This window comes from Pseudonaja textilis, chromosome 1 (genome assembly GCF_049901715.1).
Source record: "Pseudonaja textilis isolate UNSWEBS1 chromosome 1, rPseTex1.2, whole genome shotgun sequence".
NCBI classification, from domain to species: Eukaryota; Metazoa; Chordata; class Lepidosauria; order Squamata; family Elapidae; genus Pseudonaja; species Pseudonaja textilis.
The window spans coordinates 29,911,215-29,933,833 of record NC_141990.1 but is presented as its reverse complement, the minus strand read 5'-3'; the positions used below and the strand labels follow the sequence as shown (position 1 = coordinate 29,933,833).

The following is a 22,619-nucleotide window of genomic DNA, read 5'->3' as shown; positions in this document are numbered from 1 at the left end:
TTCTGACAGTGAGACCAATCAACCAATGGAACAGCTTGTGGGAGTGCCATCACTTGAGACTTTCAAGAAGAGATTGGACTGCCATTTGTCAGAAATGGTGTAGGGTCTCCCGCTTGGGCCGGGGAGGGGTTGGACTAGATGACCTATAAGGTCCCTTCCAACTCTGATTATCTGTAATCTGTAATCTAAAACATTTTCATCATATGATTTTCTTTCCTCTTGTATCAGTGACTCTGAGAGGTAGCAAAATCAAGGCATGATTTGCAGGGTGGAGTATTTCAGCTTTGGTTTATTTGAGAGGTTCTGAATCCAGAAGTTTTTTTAAAAAAGAAATTTTTATTTGTCTATTCCATATTAGAATGCCTACTGTTGTTGCATCATTGGAACAAATGCAGACCAGAGGTGGCATTCAGTAGGTTCTGACCAGTTCTGAGAACCAGTAGTGGAAATTTGGAGTAGTTCAGAGAACCACCCCTTCCAACTCTGATTATCTGTTATCTGAATTCATACATTCATAAATAAAACTGAATTCATAAAACTGAATCATGATTCAAGATTGCCACAAGGTGTACTAGTCCACAGCTTATGACAATTGAGCCCAAAGTTTATGTTGCTAATGAGAAATTTGCTGAGTTTTGCCCCATTTTATGACTTTTCTTTCCATATCTGTTAAGTGAATGACTGTGGTTGTTAAGTCGGTAAAAGGTGATTGCATGACTCCAGGACACTGCAACCATTATAAATGTGAGTTGGTTGTCAAGCACCTGAATGTACATCACATGACCACTTTGTAACTTTGAACGGCCACTAAATGAACTGCTGTAAGTCAAGGAATACCCATATTAAGCAGGGCAATGTATTGCTTCACGTTTGAAAATAAAATACAGGTAATCCTCGACTTACGATGCCAATTGAGCCCAAAATTTATGTTGCTAAGGGAAACAAGTTGTTAAGTTGTTAATCACTGTGGTCGTTAAGTCAGTAACATGGTGGTTAAGTGAATCGGACTTCCTCATTGACTTGTCAGAAGGTGGCAAAAGGGGACCACATGACCCTAGGACACTGCAACGGTCATAGATACGAGTCTGTTGCCAAGAGGTCTAGTTTTGATCACATGACCATGAGGATGATGCAATGGTCATAAGTGTGAAGAGTGGTCATAAGTTACTTTTTTCAGGGCCGTTGTAACTTTGAACGGTCACTAAATGGACTGTTGTAAGTTGAGGACAACCTGTAGTGCTTCAATCAGCAACTTTTTAAACAAAATTTGTATTTTTTCCAAGATTGCAATCCTGCACTGGAGTGTAGCAATGTAGTTTACAAAAATGTAGCTTAAAGGAGTTGCGTTAAGAGGTGATATGTACAAGCTCTATTACGGTCGTAAATTAAGGACTAATGATATAAAGTACAGATAAAATCCATGAACTAAGATTTTGCTTTACAGGCCATTTTTAAGTTTCTTTTTAATTTCGTGAATTTTCAAGCCTTGATTTATATGACTTATTTTCAACTAATGAATATGTGCATACATCTCAGAAACACAACAGCAAACAAAGTTTTGAAAGAAAAACAGTTTATTTTCTTATAAAAGTTCTGGACATTTTTGGTTCAAAATCTTTACTTCATATCAGAACTTTCTTTATACTTTACATGATCTGGGGATTGGGGGCAGCTGTAACCTTAACAATGTTTGCATTGCTCCTTGAAAATCTCAAAAAATGTGTTATGGAACTGGTTCTGCCTTTTAGCATAATACTGAACAAGGTAAACACATCTTCCTTCAGGGGGATGTATTTTTTAAAGCCTGTGTCCATATTGGCGTGTGAATGCATGTGAGCAATCCTATGTATCATTGGGAAAACAATGAATCCCATTTACTCAGATATAAGTTGCTCTGAATGCAATCAGGCTTACTATTTCCTCTAATGATGCACAGGGACACCTTCCCAGGAACACCAGCCATACATCTTGACTAAACCTATACAGGACTAATCAGCAACATGTTTTACTGGGAATGCATGCTGATAGCTCAGCAACTCTGCACATTTCAGTAGTCAACAGTGCTCAACCACAAGAATTATTAGGGTGCTCTAATAGGTATCTCATTGCTTTTTTCTGGTTTGGCTCTGTAATTCTATTATGCATAAATAGTATTCCTAAATTTTGCTATATTCAATGAGCTGCTTTCTTCTATGTGCTGCTCTATTGGCAGTACAAGAAGAAAAACTGATAAAAGTAACTGAATTTATCAAAATGATTCCAATAGTGTATGTATGTTAGCCTTGCCCAACTGGCCCTCTTCAGACGAGTGGGAGTAGAACTCCCAAATTCCCAGCAACAATAATGGTGCTGACTGGAGATTCTAGTCAAATTGTCCCACACATCTGGAAAGCACTTAGCAAGAGAGGGCTGCTTTAAGACATGCAAGCACAAGGACATGTGGAATTGAACTGAACTGAACAAGAAGTACTGTTACACAAAATGGGCTCTTTTTTTCCTATTAAAAAGCTTTTAAATGTCTTGTTGAGAGTTGTCATGCAACATTAAAGTTTTTGGTTTTTTACTCTTCCCCTTTGCACAGAAATTCAAAATTATTCTCTGTTTGAGAATCTGTATCCATACTGTATAGATACCAATTTATAGTGTATTGGTAATGAGGTTAAAATGAAATGCATTATTTCTAAAATGTGTAAATCAATTTGAGACATTTTTAAAAATTAAAACAGTGGTTCCCTTTGCAACCTGGTGGCCCAGCTTGGGGGGAGGGGAGGTAAACTGGACCTTGAACAAGCAGCGGGGCCAGTGTGAGCAATGGGCCAGGATCCACACGTGCAAGTGCCTACCAGCCCGCCCTTCATGTGCTCCAGCCAGCCACTCACAGGGACCAATTCCGAATAGACCACGGCCCGGCATTAGGCCCTGGCCCAGCAGTTGGGAACCCCTGAATTAAAAACAAATCAATCTTGAGCAGATCAACATGATCTAAACTGGTTTATATAAATCCAGGAAAGTCATCCAGCTAGCCTATAAAATATTTCCCACAGTGCTCTAAATCTTGCCATGGATAAGTCTTTCCCTCCCTCTTGAAAATTAAAATTGTTTCTTAATCATCTAGAGCTGGTGGCCAGTCAACATCCACGGACTGCAGAAAGAAAGAAAGAAAGAAAATTAATTCAATCATAGCTAACTCATTTGTTTGCAAAATATTTAATCTTAGATAATGGCTTCAATACAAATGATGAAACTTGGTTCCCCAAGTGTGAGACAATGATTTCCATCATCCGCCAGTGTCCAACACAAAAGTGCAGGCCAAGAACTACAGCAAGTGTAGTTAATACATCTATATGTTCCCAGACTGGGGAATGCTGAGGTGACAATATATCTTAAGTGAACATCTGATTAGCCTGGATGAAAAGCCATTTGAAAACCAACTTGGGATATGATTTGATTGTTTTGCTCTAGTCTGGAGTTTAAACTAAAATTTTAATCCCAATGCGTTTCTACAGTTCTCAGCACACAAAACTAATTTTGCATTCTCTCAGTCTAACAAAAAAGTTTTCAAGAGAGATGAGATGCTGTAGGAAATGACAGAGATTGCAGATATTAGATTAAACTCGGGTTGCCAGATCTGAAACAAATCCCCTGTGATTTGTCCCTTAATTTCCTGCCTGAAAGACCAATGGTGGCAGTCCCATCCTTCTGTCTACAGAGACATATAAAAGAGAGTACTCACTTCTACATCCAGCTCCAAGATGTCTGCAGTTGTCTTCAACAAGAAACTAATATTGGGCTGGGTTCTTCCAAAATCTCCATGTACAAATTCTTTAACATAACTAACAGATTGCCGATAAGGAAATGAGAAATACTGAGCTTATTAGAATAGATTTTAAAAATAAGATAATGCACTTCTCATTCAGAACATGTACTTCTCCCTTCCTTTCTTTCTCACTCTCTCTCCAACACACTGCTAGAGCTTTTAAATGACAGGATATAGCAAAATTCAGATGGGGTTAGAAGAGAGCATGCCACTTTCTGGGGGAAGGGAAGGGGATAGAGAAAAAAGATTGAATGTAACATGAGTCATGCGTACTCCACACATTTTCCTGCTCCTAGGAAAACAATACTTGAAGGTTTATGTTCATTCTTCCATATTTAATACTATCCTTTTATTGAAGAGCTTAGTACAGAATTCCTGACCACTGAGGCACTTCAGTTCAGAAAGGATACGTCCCTGCTTGTGTCTTCAAGTGAAGACGGAAATGATGCTCGTCTATGTACTCTGATTGCATGCTGTGGATGACACGAATCCTGACAGCTAAAGGCCGCCGATGAAGTACACGTAATGGAGTTTTTTGATCAAGCTTTAATTCCTGGACAAGAATTTCAGATAAAAAATAACATTACATTCATCACAAACCCATGAGGTAGAAAATTCAAATGTCCAGTCAGACATCTTCCCTGGTATAGTATAGGGTCTCATGCTTCAGTAGGTGGCTGGACTAGACATCTAAGGTCCCTTCCAGCTCTATTCTGATTCTAATAATTCTAATACTTCTAAATCTTATTCTCCTCTATTCTTATTCTATTCCCCCAGTGGAAACAAGCTCCAGGTTACCACAGTGATAACAAAGTAACCTTGACAAACCAATAGTGAGGATGAGAACATGACAAACCCTTTGGAGGATAATATGAAGATTAAAGAAAATATTAATAAGCTGGAAAATGGGCAGTATGTTTTTCAACAGGGAGAAATGCAAAATTCTCCATTAGGTTGAGAAAAATGAAAGGATGGGTACAGGCCATGGAGAAAATATACTAGGAAACAGTGCATGAGAAATTCTGGATATCCTGGTGAATCAGAAGCTGAACACAAGCCAACAGTGTGATTTAGCTGGGGAAAAAAAAGCAAATAAAATTCTAGATGATATCAGAAATACGGTAATATTCTGTACAGAGACCAAACCTAGAATATTACATCTGGGCATCACATTGTAACAGATACTAGAATTATGTCCAAAGGAGGGCCTGGGAGGAAAAACTTGCAAAAAATGATTGGAGGCATTGAGTATATATAACTTGGAGAAGAGGGGACTGTGGGAAAACATAACTGTCCCTGGTAATCAGAAGGGCTATATAAGAGATGGGGTAAAATTGTTCACAGACATTCCAGAAGATAGTACAGAAAGAATTACAAATCAGATTTCAGTTGGGCATCACGAAAAAAAATCTAGCAATAAGAGCTGTTCAACAATGGAACAGATTGCCACAAGAGGTGATGGACTCTTTGCAGGAAATTTTGGAATAGAAACCTCTTGGTCATACAGTGTATTTCCACATTACAACCTTAAGATGTGCGGACTTCAATTCCCAGAACAGTAAACTGGCTAAGGAATTCTGGGAGTTGAAATCTATACATCTCAAATCTGCCAAGGTTTCAAAATATTGCTGTGGTAGATTCTTATACTGAGCAAACTGTTGGATCAGATGTTCCCCAATGTCCCTTCCAATCCTTACATTTTAAGAATTATTTATTGCGCATTAATGCTAACTGCCAATGCTGTTGCCATGAAGGCTAAGGAAAAATAATATGGTACACGAATGTTTTTAAGAGATACATAGTAGCTCAAATACAAAATCACTAAAAGCAAATAAATACATTCATCAAACATTGTTCCGATTAATCGTCTTTTTAAATAGGTATCAACATTCCCCAATCTGATGTGCTCAAAACGTGTTGATTTCAATTCTCATTATTCCCTGCTGGTCTTTTCTTTCTTTTCTTTCTTATCTGTTGCCAAGAATTAACAAACTTTCCTGAATTATGGTTCTATGTCTGACAGTTACTTATAGAAAGATGGATATATATTGTTCTTATTTATATCAGATGTATTTCTACAGAAAATGGCTGGTCCAAAGGATGGAACAAGCAAATATATCCAATGCCTTTTATGGCTGAGTGATGGCTTGGACCTTGTTTAATACCCCACCCAATGTACACAGAGCAAGACATTTTCTTCCTAATTCTGCTAAACATTTGATTATAACACCTCTCAACTTGTTCATTAAATAACCCAACATAATGCGTACATTATCCATCTGCATAGAAACTTCTTACAGAAAGTAACTTCTGTGTTGTCAGTGTTAAACTTCTGAAAAATATTACGCTCAAAGCCATTGCATGAATTCTGTGATTTTCCACTAAAAAAGGTACAGTGATTTTCATCTTGTGTTTGATGAAAGCTAAATAATCTTATAAAGGGGCCTGTAAAATTTTTGTACAGGGTTTAAAAACGAGCAAACAAATGATAAATACCACCCCAAACATGCAACCTTCATAGAGTCTAGGAACATAATGTCTTCCTTTTGGATCACTTTCTTTGTCCATATTAAGGCACTGTAGGACTTGGTCTTCTCTTCTTCCCCTTCTTTCATATGTACAATGGCCTCTCTGAAAGAAAAACAAACAACAAATTAGAACAGCTACAAACTTGTGATGGGCAAAAGATGTCTCATCAGATATTCGATGGGAAAAATATCTCCTCCTCCATCCTGCAATGTATCCCTGATGTCAAAAGTAGAAAATCTGCAGTAGCAGAGGATTCCCCAAAATCTGCAATCTGAATATAAAGACCTTTGAAAGATGTTACTTGATCAAGAAATCAATAAAATATGCTGATCATCTGAAAAAGAGAAGCAAATCTCCCAACTCATGGTGGTGATCAAATACATTATATACCTTTTATGATCTTGTGTTACTGGTTGTGTTGTTATTCTTTTCTCATTATTACTAAATTTATAACCATTCTTATATAAGCATAGAAGGCAGTTAACAAGAAAAAAACGAAACTCAGCTAATTAAAATAGTAAAATCAAAACTAAAATCGGGACAACTGAAATCAGTTTAATCCTTAAAAGTTTGAAAGAAATGTATTTCTCCACTGAGGAGTAGGTATCAAATGTACTACCCCAGGGAACACATTCCATTGCCTGGAAGCCCCTCAGGATAGGGCCTCCTCCTATTTCATAGATCAATCAGCTCCTTTAAAAGAGCCTCTTCTGCTGATTTCAGTAATTTTTTCAGATTATGCCAGTGCCAGGAAAAATAGGTTGATTCCATTTTTCATGGAATTATGCTAAAAAACCCACCTCACGTTGAGATTTCTTTTTTAAAAAATCCTGTTTTATCTAACAAAATCAACTAACCTGTTGACAAGTTGTAAATCACGAACTTGGACTTTGTCTGAAGAACTGTTGATCCTCTAAAAGTGTTTTTTAAAAATAAAAAATGGTAATTATATGTGATTATTTTGCAATTAAAATCTGATAGTAAAAACAATTTCTTTTAAAAATAAAGCACTATACCCTTAATCAGCTGAACAAGGAGTACCATGTATATTCCTGAGTTTCATCAAATAATTCTTGTCATATGAGTTATGAAATCAGCAAAGAGTATATGCAATTTAAATGTGTACATCAATAAGCTTACAATGTATAAAATTACTACAATAGCCTTCCCTTCTCCATGGAATTTAGGGCCAATTTTTCATCTGGCCACTGTTTAATACCCTCCAAGAGGAGAAGATTGTATTAGTCCCCAGGCAATTTAGCTTTAGAGATAAATTCAGCCTTTTGCAAGGATATGTCTGATTGACTCCCTTCATCCCAATCTACATGACAATGGTTACAGGTCAACCTTCAAACACTGTACCTGTTGAAGTGCCTTCATTTCTACTGCAGCCAACTGGACTTTCCGAGGGTTAACCAGCTCAACTGCAAAGGGCCTTCCTATGAACAATGGTGTAATCAGGGTGGTGGAATTCAAGAAAGAAAGATGGGAAGAAAACAAATTAAGATGATAAACTAGTTTTCAGATTTAGACATGGGGGGAGGGGGAGAATTGACAATTGAAAAATATCAATTTTCAATAAACTATATAAAAATATATCAAGATGTTAAGTTCACAAAGGGAAAACCTCAGTACATGCCTAGGTTTACCAATATTTCAAATACCTAAAATTAAAATCAGGTGCACCAGATGAGGTGCAGACAATTAGATCAGTATAGAGAACCTAGAAGGAATCAATTTTACTTAAACCTCAGGCATTCAGTTTAATTCAGAAATATATAGTACTACCATGTCTAGATCAAAAGAGCACCCTGAAGCCTTCAAAAAGTTTATAGAAGCCTAGAGGCTGGGAAGGGATTTCAAAGGATCACCAACCCAATGGACATCAATAATTCCACTGTCCAGAAGATCATCTACAAATGGAAAATATTTCACACAATTGCCTACTTGCCCAGGCCAGGATGTCCCACAGCAGAACACAAGATGTTTTTAATAACCCTAGAATTTCATCTGGTACTATCTTGCTTGCTGCTATCAATGTCGAAGTGCATGAGACTTCCATTAGAAAGAAGTTGCACAAATTAAATCTACATGGGAAGTGTGCCAAGAGAAAGCTTTTGTTCTCCAGAAAAAAAATCAGGGCAAGACTAAAGTTTGTTTATAAACACCTAGGCAAAGACCAGGACTTCTGGAACAATGTGCTCTGGACAAACAAGACAAAGATAATCATGTGGCTACAAAACCAGAAGAAGTGTTCAGCAAATGTTGTTAATTTGTTTGTTAACTTATTAAATTATTTCAAAGTAAACTTTTCATAGTTTTTGTTGTTGTCTCAAAAGTGCTTTTTTCAAGAAGCAACTGGACTTCCTACTTCTTTACTGAAATAAGAAAGTCCAGTTACCTCTTTTAAAAAAGCACCTACAGGAAACTGGACTTTCTTGTTTCAGTAAAGAAGTAGGAAGTCCAGTTGCTTCTTGAAAAAAGCACCTTTGGGACAACCACCTTTGGGACAACTGGATGATTGAGAATCTCCACAAACAATCAGTTTTTGTTGTTGTTCAATTACATCACCTTTAACTTTAAATACTGTTTGAATAAAGATATTTTATGCATAAATGTACTTAACTCGTAAATTTTCTCATAAGGAAATTTCTTTAGATATGCTATCTGGATTTCTACACTGAACAGTGGGATGGGCTCTATGGCCTAAGTAGCCCCTTCCAACTCCCACGATATCAAAAATGCCTCTCCTTTTTTGTCAAGGGATTGTCAATTGATTTTTTTCCCATTTAGAGTATTTTCAAGTGTTGAACTTACCATTGCCTAATGTTCTCACATCCACATCTTCCCTTCCAGAGGATGAAAAGTTAAAATCTTAAAAATAGAAGAAACTTTGAGTGAATTTGGAAATCCATACGCAAGCCAAGTGATCAAGGCAAATCAAAGTTTAGATCTATATTAAACAGATGTTGGATTACTTGCCTGCCCAATTTTCCTGCATTTTTTTCATCAGTGTATACACAAATTATTTAAAGTAATGTAAACATATGCACGCACACACTCACTGTCTGCTTTAAAGGCAGCCATGAGATGCTCCAAGATCAATTCTTCTACAGATGATTCCATCTTCCTTTCTCCATCTATAATCCATGGAGTCTGAGGTAGAGTTCTTGAATATTTATTATATCTTCCTGTTTCAAAGAGAAACAGAACATAAAAAAATGTGCTATGATATTTATTAACTCTTAGTTCAGCAACAGTATTACAAAAAAAAGCTAAGTGCACAGAGACGGAAGTCACTATCATAAAGCATGTATTAGAAGATCTCACAAGAATTGCTCCTTGAGCAGCAAAGGACATAAGTTTACTTTGAAAACATATCTTTCAGCTAGTTGATATATTGTGATATACAACACATTACATGTTAAGGTTGTTCCTGCCTACTTTGATGAAAAGCAACTGGATAAATATTTGTATTTCATTGAACCATTCTGATCCCAGAATATTTTCCAAAATGCTTCTCCAACGACTTCAACACAGAACATTATTTGTCAAGTGAGTATAGTCTTGGACTAAGAAAAACTGCCAAATATAAATTCCACTTCATAATAGCCCATTTTAATCAGAAATAGACTGTGATTTGAAAAACAAACTCTATTTGAAGACAAATTTATATATTCTACATATCAATCTCCTTCAATACAGATGACTGTCACTGAAAAAATGCATAACTTTTTAACACTTGCTCAATGGCTGATTTGTGCTGTACCATCATACTTCCCCTTAAATGTACTCCAGAAGATGATAGAGGACAGGAAGGCCTGGAGCAATGTTGTCCATGGGGTTGCGATGGGTCGGACACGACTTTGCAACTAACAACAACAACAATCATACTTCCCAGTACAAAACTGTTCATATAATTATATGGATTTCTGTTCCAATAACAACTGAGTAACCTTTTCTTATTAAGCAAAGGGCACACTTGCCCAGTAATCTTAAAAAGGAATGATCCTTATCAACCTCTATTAAAGGAAAAACATTTATTCTTACCAGCCACAAAAATTGCACCATTGTTGCATTGAATGTCAACAGCTGTGCAAGAAGTTTTAGGTGAGCTTGGAGGAGATGTATAGTTCCTGTATTAGGGGAGATATAAAGGGCAATTCACTAGAGAAAAATTGAAGGAAAAGTTAAACATTGTGCAAAATAAATAGATATGAGTATCCAAAAAACCTTTCTTTCAAATATTTCAAAAACATTTTTACAATGAAAATAATTTTAAATAGTACAATATTATATCTAAGAAATAGAAGCAGGTGAAAAATCTTGATAACCTTGATAATACACTACTCAAAAAATGAGCTCATCTACCATAATCAAAGGAACATGAACAGGCCAGTAAGCTTCTTCAGCCACATATAATGGATGCATATCATTACAAACAGCGGGTTCTTCATTCTTCATTGCTGATTGTAATGTCTCCTTCATCTTTCTTAGAAGGAAGGAAGTAGATCTCTTTCCTGGAATTTCTGTAGCCTTTCAGTGATAAGGTAATCAACATCACCAAGCACACCCTTCTCTCCTAATCATTGTTACAAAGATATCTGCAGTTCCTTTACTCTCCCATTACTTACCAGTCTACACAGCCACAGAGACCAAGTTTACATTGCCCTATCAATTCAACCCCCTCAAATGCATAACACTGCCAAGTTCTACATAGAACGTGCAAAATCCACTGGATATTAAATGTGAGCTTGAGCAATCCATGCTTGACACATGCCTAAACTGCTATTATGACCAAATTCACAGCTTTTGTAGCCATTTTTTTAAATAGCACAGCTCACACTTACCCAACATCAGCATGGTCTTCACTATTTTTAGGCCTATTCTTTTTAAGTTAGAGATGTTAATCTCATAGCGTCTGTGTGGTTTTTTTAAATTTTCTGTTGGCTGAATATTGAAATAATACTATAAAAAAGTTTACAACACTGCTACCAAGTCTTTTTAGTTGTTCATGACCCTCTGATAATTTTGTATCCATAATTTTACAACTTGGGATCATCTGCAAATCTAATAATAATTCCTTCTATTTCATCTTTTACATTTTTATAAAGTTATTGAATAGTGCTGGACCAAGGAAAAAGCCCTGGGAAGCCTACTTGATTTTTTTTAGACTGATGAAGAAATACATATGAATATGCTTTAAATGCAACTATCCAATTAGTTGCAAATCTACCAATCTGCATTAATTAGCACATTTTTGGTTATTCTGTTTGCAAGGCACACTACATCAATAGTTTTCCACTGCTGTATCACACAAATCACTGTCATAAAAAATACAAAGTTAGCTTTGTCCTGTTATTAAAAAACTCATGCTGGCTGCTGGCAAAAGTACATGCCACTTGACTATCTTTGTGTTGATTGACACCCCACTCCGTTCCCCAACATAAACTCAGGAGTTACTCACTTGTGAAACTCTTCTTCATCAATCATATCCAAAGCTTTTACCACAGCCATTCTGGTGAAGACTGACTAAAGAGAAAAGTAAAATATTACCCGAGTTATCAGACACTGCAAACATTATTCTTTCTAGTTGATTTATTTTAGCCAAGTAGGAAGCATTGAAAAACAATGGATTATCTAGTAATGCCCTTTTTGTTTGTTGCTTCCTTATTTTGTTCTAAGCTTGGTGCTTTATTATTGAAGGAAAGTTTTACATTTAAATAGAGACATAGCTTTTACAAATTCTAACTTCAGATTGCTTTGGGTGCCAACTTTACTTGGGAAGTATGTGACTCCCTATACTGTATTCTTTTTTATTTCCTTCTATTCAATTGTGCCTGATTTTCAGACATTGCCAAAATAAGTCCCTGCAGGTTTTTTGGCATGGTTTTTCAGAAAAGGTTTGCCATTGTCTCTTCCCTAGGACTAAGAGAAAGTGACTGGCCCAAGGTCACCAGCTGGCTTCATGCCCAAGGTGGGACTAGAACTCACCAGTCTCCCAGTTTCCAGCCTGATGTCTTAACCACTACACCAAACTGCCTCTCATATTTTATATTAGTGTTAATATGATTCATACATATTTTTATTGATTTATCTTATATGGCTGGCCATCTTTAAAATTCTGGGCAGCCAAAAAATAAAATAAAAACTATATACCCCAAATAATGATAAAAGACAAGAACAAGCATATTATGGCAACTAAGGAATCTGTAACCAACAATTGCCTGTTTTAAAAGAGATATATATTTAAAAAATTGAAACCATGGTAAGTACTCTGCTATTCTCCGGATGTTCTTGATTGGGAACTCCTGTAACTTCAGCCAGTAGAGTCAAAATATTTAGAAAGCATCAGAGTACTTATCCTGAGATACAGATTTTGGAGACCAGGTCTTGCTAGTTGTATAAAATTAAAGTTAATTACCTGTTTATTTTTTGCTGGCTTGAAACAGCTTGGACACACTGAAGCTCTGAATGAAAACAATAAAAATCAGTCAAATTTCTTTAAAACGGTGATTACATTTTCGACCAAATAGGTAACGAACACAATAGTATAATGTTTTACATTTGCTGGTGTCAAGACATTTTATTAAGAACAATCTCCAAGAAGATAGATACTTTTGAAAATACCTTTCCCATCTGTACCTTGTCAGGCAACTCTTGGTCCTTAGACTGTCTTCCTTTGGCCATGGAACTGGAAGGCTCTGCTTCTCTGGCAGAGCATCAGAGCAAAGTTAAGGCCAATCTGAGGAACTTTGTGTTATTGAGCTCCTGCTGACATTTGCCCAGGGATTAAAAAAGCTGAAGAGAAGAAGATTCTGATCTCTTCTATTGACTGGGAGATCATAGGGCTATATTCAAGCAAAATACAAGCTTGAGACAATCAACTCAACTGGAACTGCTTAAATCCAGTTCAGGCTCTTGCATTTCATTCTTGACTAGAAAAAATGATCTTCACGCCTTAGATCTTGTGTGTCTTCTCTTTTTTTAAGTGGAAGGCATTTAGCAGGTGTAGGGTAGAAGCATGAATAAGTTGAGTTACATTCTTATCCACTCCACTTTAACGGTTCTCCTGGTACCAGAATCATGGGCTAGAAGGAGCTTGTTATTGGAAACAGAATAAGTGATATCTGAGTGCCACTTACTCTGTTGTTAAGGAATGCAACCCAAGCATGATGACATTATGCAGGGCACCTAGCCCTTAGCACAGAAGCACTATCAGACAAAACAGTTTGTCTATTAGCTATTTCAGAGTAACTTGCTCAAGATATCTCAAATATTGGGGGGAGATCTAGAATGTTCAGCCAATACCATGTGTCTCTGCTCTCATAAAACGTTGCTTGTTACATTATACTTACAGGAAACAGCAATCTTCATCTGTCTCTGGATGAGCAAATACAACACCCACTTCAAACAGGCTCTGAATCACAAATATAGAAGTTAATTTTTAATTGCTACTGATTTCCTCCACATCACTTTTTCAATAGCTTGAATTCAGTCTGTCCGATAACCTGAAGCCTATCATCAGGAAGAGACTTGATGTGACTAATATTAAACAGGAACTATGAGTAACAAATTCAAGTCCTAAGGCTTAAAGCATGCAAGAGGCAATAATCCACACAAGGCCCTCAGACATACAACTGCACATGTTAAAGACATGTATACAACTACAGATGTTAAAGGGCAGATCAGCTGTATTATTCATATTGGCATTAATAGGCATGTTTCTCGGAAGCATCAGAATTTCCTACAATAAGCACTGAGTATCTTCAGTGCTTGTGGATGTTTCAACTTCATTCCTTTTTAACAAAAAACATCAGAATAATTTTACATATAACAATAAACCATGAAATACCAGCCAGAACATGAAGCCATGGTTTACAGTTGGCTTAATAATTTGAATTGGTTCAAAGTTTTAATCATGGTTCCTGATTCTGACAAACCTAAATTATCTTACTCTCTATGAAAAAGTCATGTTTGGGATTAGCTGCCCCACTTAAGTCTTTCAGTTCTTTAATTTTCATCTCCACTGCTCCCTCCTTACCATTATAAAAAGAAAAGCAACTATACTGTGGGTTAATACTACATTTATTCTTTATTTGGGTTAATTGTTCTTTATGAAAAAGTAATACAAGTATGGAAGGTCAGGCTGAACAATTTATAATGCAGAGAGAAATGAAATTTTGATCTGGTACCCAAGATGAATGTAACATTAGCACAAATTTTATGACTCTTTTCCTGTTTGTTACATAATGGGACAAAAGATACTTTGGAAAGAGTCATCTCTAACGAGGTCATCTAGTTATATTAAATTGTAAACTTCAAAACAAATTTCTTTTACAAACACCTAAGTATTGCTGAAGTGAATATTAATTATTTGCCTCAACTTTGGAACCAAGGCATGAAATATTTTAAACTAATAAATCAATGGTTAAAGATATTAAAAATATTCAATATATTAATGAAAAAATAAAACTCAATCAACACAAAGTGGAGATTTTCAGCTTCATAATCTTAGAAGTGCAAAACTATGGAAGCAATATATATATAATATGAACTTGTCCTACTATTGTTCCATTTTGGTTTTACATTTGTACATTTGTTAAGGAAGGGTAGCATTGTTTAAAGATGTGACTTCAGCTTTGAATTATATTCCCAGACTAGAAATTTATCAACATACAAAGTCTTATTTACTGGAGCATACAGAGAAAAATTTTTTTTTAGTGCCAGTGCCAGTCTGGCTTTAAAATCTTGAAATGATTGCATGCCTTTGCTCTTTGCTTATAAATTAGATCTGTAATGACCAAAATAATTCTTTGTGATGGTGGCATAGTACTGCATTTAAAAACCGAATTGAAATGTCTTATGTATAATATAAAAAGTTATTGTCATGTTTTCCTCATGGTTGATTTTTTTTGTATTTTTTTCTCTATACATCTTTTTTCCATAAGTGAAACCAATGATTTCTTTTTTTAAAAAAGGCAGGCGAAGGCTAATAAAATTAAAAATACCAATGAACAAAATTTACTCTGCACTAGGAATATTGTCTCACCAGGAGAAAGGATTCTGTCCTCTTTTTGCCCTTAACATGCCACTTATATTTAGAGAAGGCATTCAATTACATGAAGGCCCATCTAGTCTGAAACTAGCACAGCCAAAACACAGATTGCATCGGCTAGTGGTGAGCTAGCATTGCAAAAACAGAGTAAATGGTTTATGTATATATTACCTTTCCATCAGCAGGAACTCCCAACTCCTCCAAGAACAGGGGATGGATAAGCCATTTGTAAGCTTCTTTCAGCTGAACAAAGTCATCTTTTCCAATTGATAGGCCCTGTTTCCTAAATTGTAAGAAAGAGTTTTTTAAAGTACACGCAACTGGGATAAAAAATAAACTGACCCATATTTTTACTATCTCAACAAGTTCTTCTGTAATCTGTTTGTTTCTTTGTTTATATCCCACCTTTATTATTTTTAAAAATAGCACAAGGCAGTGAACATATTCAACACACCTTCCTCCTATATTTCCCACAACCATCCTGGAAGATGAGTTGGGCCGAGACAGAATGACTAGCCCAGAGTCACTCAACTGGCTTTCATGGCTAAGATGAACTAGAACTCAGTGTCCTGCTATGTAGCCTGGTGCTTATCCACTAGACTAAAATGACTTGACTATTAACAATCTATTGTATTCCAAAGATCTAAAAATAAGTAGAATACAGTACAGGACTGGCAACATCTGCCATACTTGCCAAAGTGACAGCAGAAACACACTGACCTATGATGGAATATCCAGAATCAGTCATAGCTTTGGCCACTTAAGTATGCTACTATTCATAATCATGTGCCCAGCAATCAGCTGATTGATGACTTAACCAAGGTCACTGCTGTTTCAATCATAATTAAATCATTTTGGTCCTTAGATTGTCCGGAGAATATACTCACCCCATTTCTTCTTTCACCAACAGCCATGCTGCATGCTTAGATATATACACAAGAAAAAGGAGGGAAACAAAAGAGGTGGAACATGAGAAAGAAAGAGCACTGATAATTTTTTTTCCTCAGTAACTGGCTGACCAAGTTTTCTCTACTTTTCATAAAAATCAAGGCCTGTCTGATACATAGGGTGACCTTTGGCCAAAGTATTTCTACCATCTCTAAGTGAAATGCTAAACTTCAAATCAACATAACCAAAACAGCCAGCAGCAATTTTCCACTTTGTTCCATCATTGATCCATCATCTTGGCTAAATACTACCAATCCCATGTTGTTCAATATCTGCCTAACAAAGTAATTAATAGCATGCAAAGCAAGGTAATGTGTAAGAACATCCTTTCTTTCTCATTGAAGGCCAGTTTGAAGCATAAATAAAAGTATCAGCAAAATACCCACCTCTCTGACTGAAAGTTGTGGTGGGAATGACACTGAAAACACAAAACTGGAAAACTGATATTCAGAAGAATTAATCTTATGGCATACCTGAAAAATATAGATTTATTTAAAATATTTACTTACCATATTTCAACCCATACCCTCAGAACAAATTACTTCATACAGGTCAATCCAGAAAACTGTTTGAGAAATATTATTTACAAAATAATTCTCTGGAGAGATAGTATTTTTACTTTAGAATAAATGTGTAGATTTCTTAAGATTCTTTCAGTACCTAATGATTAATTTTTTCTCACCAGTTTGGCTTTAGTATTGGGGCAAAAACTTACATCACTCCAAAAATGTTTCACCACCACCAATTCAGAAGTTGAACAGATTAACCAAACCTGGCAGGAAAACTATAAATATTGTGCTTGCAAAATATTGTTTAATGCAAGATAAAAAAAACAATGGGGAAAAATCATAAACTTAGATGCAAAGGCACCTTAGAGAATGCATGTTTGTTTAGCAGTTCTGAAGCTGGAGGTGTAGCAGAAAGCATTGCTTCCTTTACAGAGAAAAGGAACATATTTAATTATACTGATCTTTGTCAATTCAAGAAGTTTCATTTCCACAACAGTTGATGTTGTATTCTTTTGGTATTCTTCTCTATCCCAAAAGATGCTTGAGCAACCAAAAAGAGTGAGAAAAACCAGCTGGTTGAAGAATATTTTAGGAGCTATTAAATGGTGACCCAGACACTGAATCTGAGCTATAAGCTAGGAGCCACATCAATCAGAATCTACAAAATTGCCATTCTGGAAGAATATTTTACCCAATGAAGCCTGTGCTTCCTGGTGCTTACCAGCTCAGAGAACACAAGTAGGTCCTAAGTCAGGAAGGAGGAAGTACCTGGGATAACTTAGACCAAGAAAAATCAAAGGCTACAATTGAGTTCTAAATTTTCCTCAATGGGTTGCTTGCTTAGAATTAAGCTAAGATACTGTAACTGCAGTAGAACTAATTATTGTCTATTTTTTTATGCACTTGTTTAGAAGCAATGATATTTATTCTCAGATAGATATGAGCAACAAAATGTTCAGTGAAATCCTATATGAATACTATCTATGTTTACAATATTGTATGTCACATTTGGTTTTATCCTTTGAAAAGCTGAAAATCTCCACAAGGCTGACACTTACAGCTTTGACAAAGTCTATTTCACAAAGATCTTGTAGAATCCCCAAACATATATTGCACACAACAGGTTCCAGCAAGTTTTCAATTGGTGGAGCATCACTTCCATCATTGTCCATACTGTTTAGCTCATGGCTTCCATTTGGGTTTTGATCTTTAATCCCATTAGCATTTTCCAGTTTGATCTTTTTACATGGGGGATTAGCCATTTCACAAGATAATATATTTTCATCTTCTTTGCTCTCCAGAAACTTGCATAGTTCATGAAATAAATCCTGATTGATCAAAAAACAAAACAAAAATAGAAATCTATCAATATGGTTTTTCATTCAACATGGGAAAACAGCACCGTTATCATAAAAGAGATATCTCAGACTGAGAACTTCAAGTTCTGTTTATTTGCACAAGAGTTTTTAACAAAACTAATGTCAGGCAATCATTGATCTTGTAAATTTAAAGCCAGTGAGTAAACCTTTTTGAGTAAACCTGCATAAGATTAGGCTTGGGATCATAACACCAACACAGAGAAGAATGAATGCTCTAGTTCTCCATTAAAGAATATCACAATGGGATTAGACTTTTGGGCAGGTGACAATAAAAGAGAGGAGAGAAGAAAATAGGCTGAAAGACCTCAAGAAAGCCAGAGCTCAGTCCAACCATGCAGATTCTTACAGGATCTATTCGTAGGTAATTCTCCAAAAGTATTTTGAGGAAAAAACTAGGTCTGAGATAAAAAGTTGACAATCAAAGAAAATGGTATTATGCTTGGAGACCAAAGATCTAAATCAGTATAAAGCAGCTACATATTCCAGCTGTTCCTTCACATTTGCTGGATGAAATGTCTGAAAGGCTGAACAGAATAAGACTGAAACTGTTAAAAGAAGCAGCTAACAATGGCATCGTTTTTAATCGCTGCCTGAAAACAACAACAAAAAAGTTTTCAAGGGCAAAGGACTGGAAAATAGGTCTGAGGCCTGCAGATGATAGAAAAGACCACTGATATTTAGAAGAGAAAAGCAAATTTACAAATGGAACCATCAGAGGAGACTAAATAGCTTAATAGCTAAATTCCTACACAGACCTGGACTCTAAGAGTCAGTCATAAATGGGACACAACTGACTTTTAATCACTTTCAGTTTATTAATCTATTGGTTTCATGATGTTGTGCTTGGTCATTTCCTTTGCCTGGACTCTGAGATAGATATTTTTAGCATTAATTCTTATCTCCTTCCCCCATTCAGGATCCCCAGCACAATGTAATAAATAGCACTGCTTGCATGTCTTTCTTCTCTATGAAAACCTTTTGGATCCTGTTCATTCCAAATCTCCTTTCAACTCTCAGGAAAGATGCTATGAAAAGATTGTGACTAAGACTGAACACTTCATGAAAATAATTATCATCATTATATATTCTAATTTAATCAAACCTTATGAGGTTGCCGGTAGGAAGTCTGCAATCCTACACCACAGAATCTGAAAATACAGCGGGGACATGTTCCAGAATTCAGTAACATCTGAGCAACAGGTCTGTCTTTTTCTGTCAGTACAACCATGTTGATGAAGCCTGTATTGGGGGGAAAGTTATTTATAGAATCACTATAATAACCGCAATGGAAAGAGGACCAAGGAAGGACCATAATAGTGTGCATGTGCTACATGCAGTTCCTCCTTCCCTCCACTGCCAGCACACACTATATTAAACACAATTGACAAATTAAGCTAAATATAGTCTGATAATAAATGGAAAGTTCCTTTGTTCCTAAGAAAAATTCATGATAACATTTACAAATTAACAGAGAAGATAGGGAACTAACGATTGTATTAGTTACTCATAACAACCACTAAAAAGACCTTTTCCAGGATGACCTGCCCTCAAAGCAGCCCTTCAGGTCTTCTAATGGTATATTCACCAAAACTGTAATCTGATTAAACCACCCTGCTGCTGATTGTCCTGTTCTATTTCCTTCCTTTCCCAACATTATAAATTTCTACAGAGAGAGACATCTTTTGCATAAAATATGCAAATATTTATAATATTGCTATTATTACATTTTATCCTATATATAATTCAAGGCAGCTAATTAATCTAAATATTCCTATTTTCTCTGCAACAAACTATGAAATGCATTGGGCTAAGAATCACTGGCCAAAGTCACCCAGCAAGCTTTTATACCTAAGAGAAGCCTACAATTTAGTCTGCTGGTTTCTGGGCCAACACCTGGTAATTTGAGCTCAGTCATTTGTGCTTCAAGTGAAAATTTGAATCTTGGTTTTGGTTTCTTTTCTCTCATTTCAATTTGCTGATGTCTTAGGTGTCAGTGTGTAGTCAATTCATTTCATCTTTCACTTTGTGTAGTTTTCATGCTTTTTACATTTCATATAGTTTTAGGGGGTAATAACAAGTTATAATTGGAAGATGCACAGTTGCATCTTCCAATTATACATGTGCAGCTCCAGCTCTTATCTAGTCAACAATCTATTTTTAAGCCAGCCATCGATTTTGTGCTAGAAGCACAGTCAGGATACCAGTCGGTTCTAAACATTTTTTCTCTCAAGAGAAAATACTAAACTAACTTAAGAGTGATAAGGACTTTAGCTTAAGAATTATTCTATGCTTTATCTTAAGATAAATGTTAAAGGACAAATGCATTTATCTTTTATTCCAGGGGTCTTCAAACTTGACAGCTTTAAGACTTGTAGACTTCAACTCCCAGGGATTCTGGGAGTTGAAGTCCACAAGTCTTAAACTTGCCAAGTTTGAAGACCCTTGCCTTATTCCATGTCTTGACATTTGGAGATTTTTTGAAAAAACACGGAATATATGCTCATGCCCTTCCACTTTTGAGACTTTGTAATATAATCTATCAAATCTCTAGTAATTAACAAAACTGAAAATACTGTAAATGGATTTAGAGTAGTATATACTCACATAGATCCCAAATCTCAGTCTATATGTCAGATTATAAAAACAGGACTTAAATGAATAAAAAAAATTTTCTTCCTTCGAGTGTTGCTCAATGTTTGATTTACAACTGTTTTGCAAGAATGTTTCTTAGTTACTTCCAAGCCTGGGTCCTGTTTGCTATCTCATCACAGTGATGGTGTTCCTGGAAAGAATGAACAAATAATGCTAGGAGTGAGTGCCAAGAGTACATAATTTTAGCAGGGTCATCTAAGAAAGAAGTTCTTTCTAGCTCCCCAGAAAAAAACAAATAGGCACCTGCATCAGGCAGCAATAATGTAGGAAAGTGCTGGAAGTGGAAGATCACAGTAATGACAACAGCAGAGATGTCATTTTGTATTGTGTGGAAGAATGCAATGGTAGATCATGTAGACCTAGCACTGATATTACCTATGAAGGTAATGAAATGTCTGTAAATACATAGCCAAATACATAGACCACATCGTTCAACCCTGAGTAATATATTTTCTTCTATTGGGAGTGATAAAACATGCCTCTTATTTTTCCAAGAAAACCATACAGGTGGACAATATAAAGTGAGTGACAACATAGTGCCAGGTAATAGGCCCCTCAGGCTGGATGGATTTCAACATGCTACTGAGAAAGAGCTGAGGATTTTTTGGAAGAGTAATTATGTTTATAATGGGGCTAGATTAAAGTCTTCAGGATATCTGATGGAAAAGAAAATCGGTCTAACTCGCATCCTCCCCTAAGAACGGTCGGGATGGTGGTCGCATAAGCTCGGAGAGCCCTGCATCGGGCAATGTATATTAATGGCAATTCGACCGGGATCCTGGAATATATACTGTATAGTCAGCGCTACTAGCACATATAGTAGCGAGTACACAAATCCCACAGAAACGGTGACTTAGTTCCGAATAAGCATTGACAAAGTAATGTTGGCTCTATCTTGCTACAAGAAATCAAAGAATCAGTAGTCTACCTAACCTTTCTACGCTGGCTTTAAAAAAAAAAGAACATAACGGACAACGATCGCCTACCTTTTCGCCCATGTCAATAGGAGGAATAGGGGGAACTATTTACCTGCCACGCCCCACGTCCCTAATCAATGGCTGCCCCTCGCTTCCGGATGGGAAGGAAACGCTTTCTCGGAAATAATTGTTCCGGAGCACAACTGTGCGAGGATGCAAGTTCTTTACTGTTTCTTTAGATTTCCAACGTTTTGATGGAGGACGGTGATAGCATACCGAGATTAAAGAAAAAAGGTGGCTTAGACGAAAGAACAAAGAACGAACGAACCAACGAAAGGAGATTTGAGTTGTTGAAAGAGAACACTTTAATTTTTCCCTCTGGAATACAGCTGATTTTTTTTTATTAAAGACTTAATGATCAAAGTAATTATGCACAATGTAAAAAAACTTTTTCAAGGAAAGAAAAATGTGGGTTTTTTTTAATGGTGTAGGAAGAAAATAGTCCAAACGGAGAAGCAAGTGCTAATGCTAGCCGCTCCATTTGAACGTTGCAAAAATATTCCCAATGCTGTTTCAGAATTAAAAGATACAAAGTGACTGAGTGGAGAGTTAAATAAGTAAAATTTAACGGGGCTTTATCAGCCCTAAGAAAGACGTATATCGGACGGCCGTGTAAATAGGATTTAAAGATAGCCTTAATTGATAATTGCATGAATCAACGGAATAGAATAGAGCTGGAAGGGACCTTGGAGGTCTTCTAGTCCAGCCCCCTGCTCTGGCAGGAGACCCTATACCATTCCAGACAAGTGG

The 22,619-nt window shown here is 36.2% G+C and overlaps 1 protein-coding gene across 5 annotated transcripts; it reads right to left on the bottom strand.

Moving 5' to 3' along the window:
* Positions 1-1,556: 1,556 nt before the first annotated feature.
* PUS10 (pseudouridine synthase 10) lies at positions 1,557-21,995 on the bottom strand. Of its 5 annotated transcripts, XM_087930338.1 has the most exons (20): positions 21,879-21,951; positions 21,136-21,267; positions 20,845-21,022; positions 19,343-19,479; positions 17,920-18,189; positions 16,739-16,825; positions 16,292-16,326; positions 15,576-15,687; positions 13,705-13,766; positions 12,771-12,816; positions 11,814-11,878; positions 10,397-10,482; positions 9,412-9,537; positions 9,164-9,220; positions 7,709-7,785; positions 7,204-7,259; positions 6,331-6,448; positions 4,228-4,370; positions 3,734-3,833; positions 1,557-3,142 (listed from the first exon to the last, which is right to left on the bottom strand). In XM_087930338.1, the coding sequence occupies exons 4-20, from the start codon at positions 19,466-19,468 to the stop codon at positions 3,104-3,106; spliced, it is 1,605 nt and encodes a 534-aa protein (XP_087786464.1). In that variant the 5' UTR covers positions 19,469-19,479; positions 20,845-21,022; positions 21,136-21,267; positions 21,879-21,951; the 3' UTR covers positions 1,557-3,103. The 5 variants fall into 5 exon arrangements, 4 of the variants coding, with proteins under 4 accessions (XP_087786464.1, XP_026551848.1, XP_026551851.1 ...); XR_015742958.1 differs by lacking the exon at positions 21,136-21,267 and having other exon boundaries at positions 6,314-6,448; positions 21,879-21,980; XM_026696063.2 differs by lacking the exon at positions 21,136-21,267 and having other exon boundaries at positions 21,879-21,980.
* Positions 21,996-22,619: the final 624 nt, after the last annotated feature.

Bases quoted from the DNA above. Each gene is read 5' to 3' on its own strand.
- PUS10 (XM_026696066.2), bottom strand. From the start codon at position 19,468: ATGGTTGTACTGACAGAAAAAGACAGACCTGTTGCTCAGATGTTACTG. The intron at 13,767-15,575 runs GTAATATATACA...TTTGTGATTCAG, and splicing joins GAGTTCCTGCTGATGGAAAG to AGCCTGTTTGAAGTGGGTGT. The intron at 12,817-13,704 runs GTAAGTATAATG...GTTTTCATTCAG, and splicing joins GATGAAGATTGCTGTTTCCT to AGCTTCAGTGTGTCCAAGCT.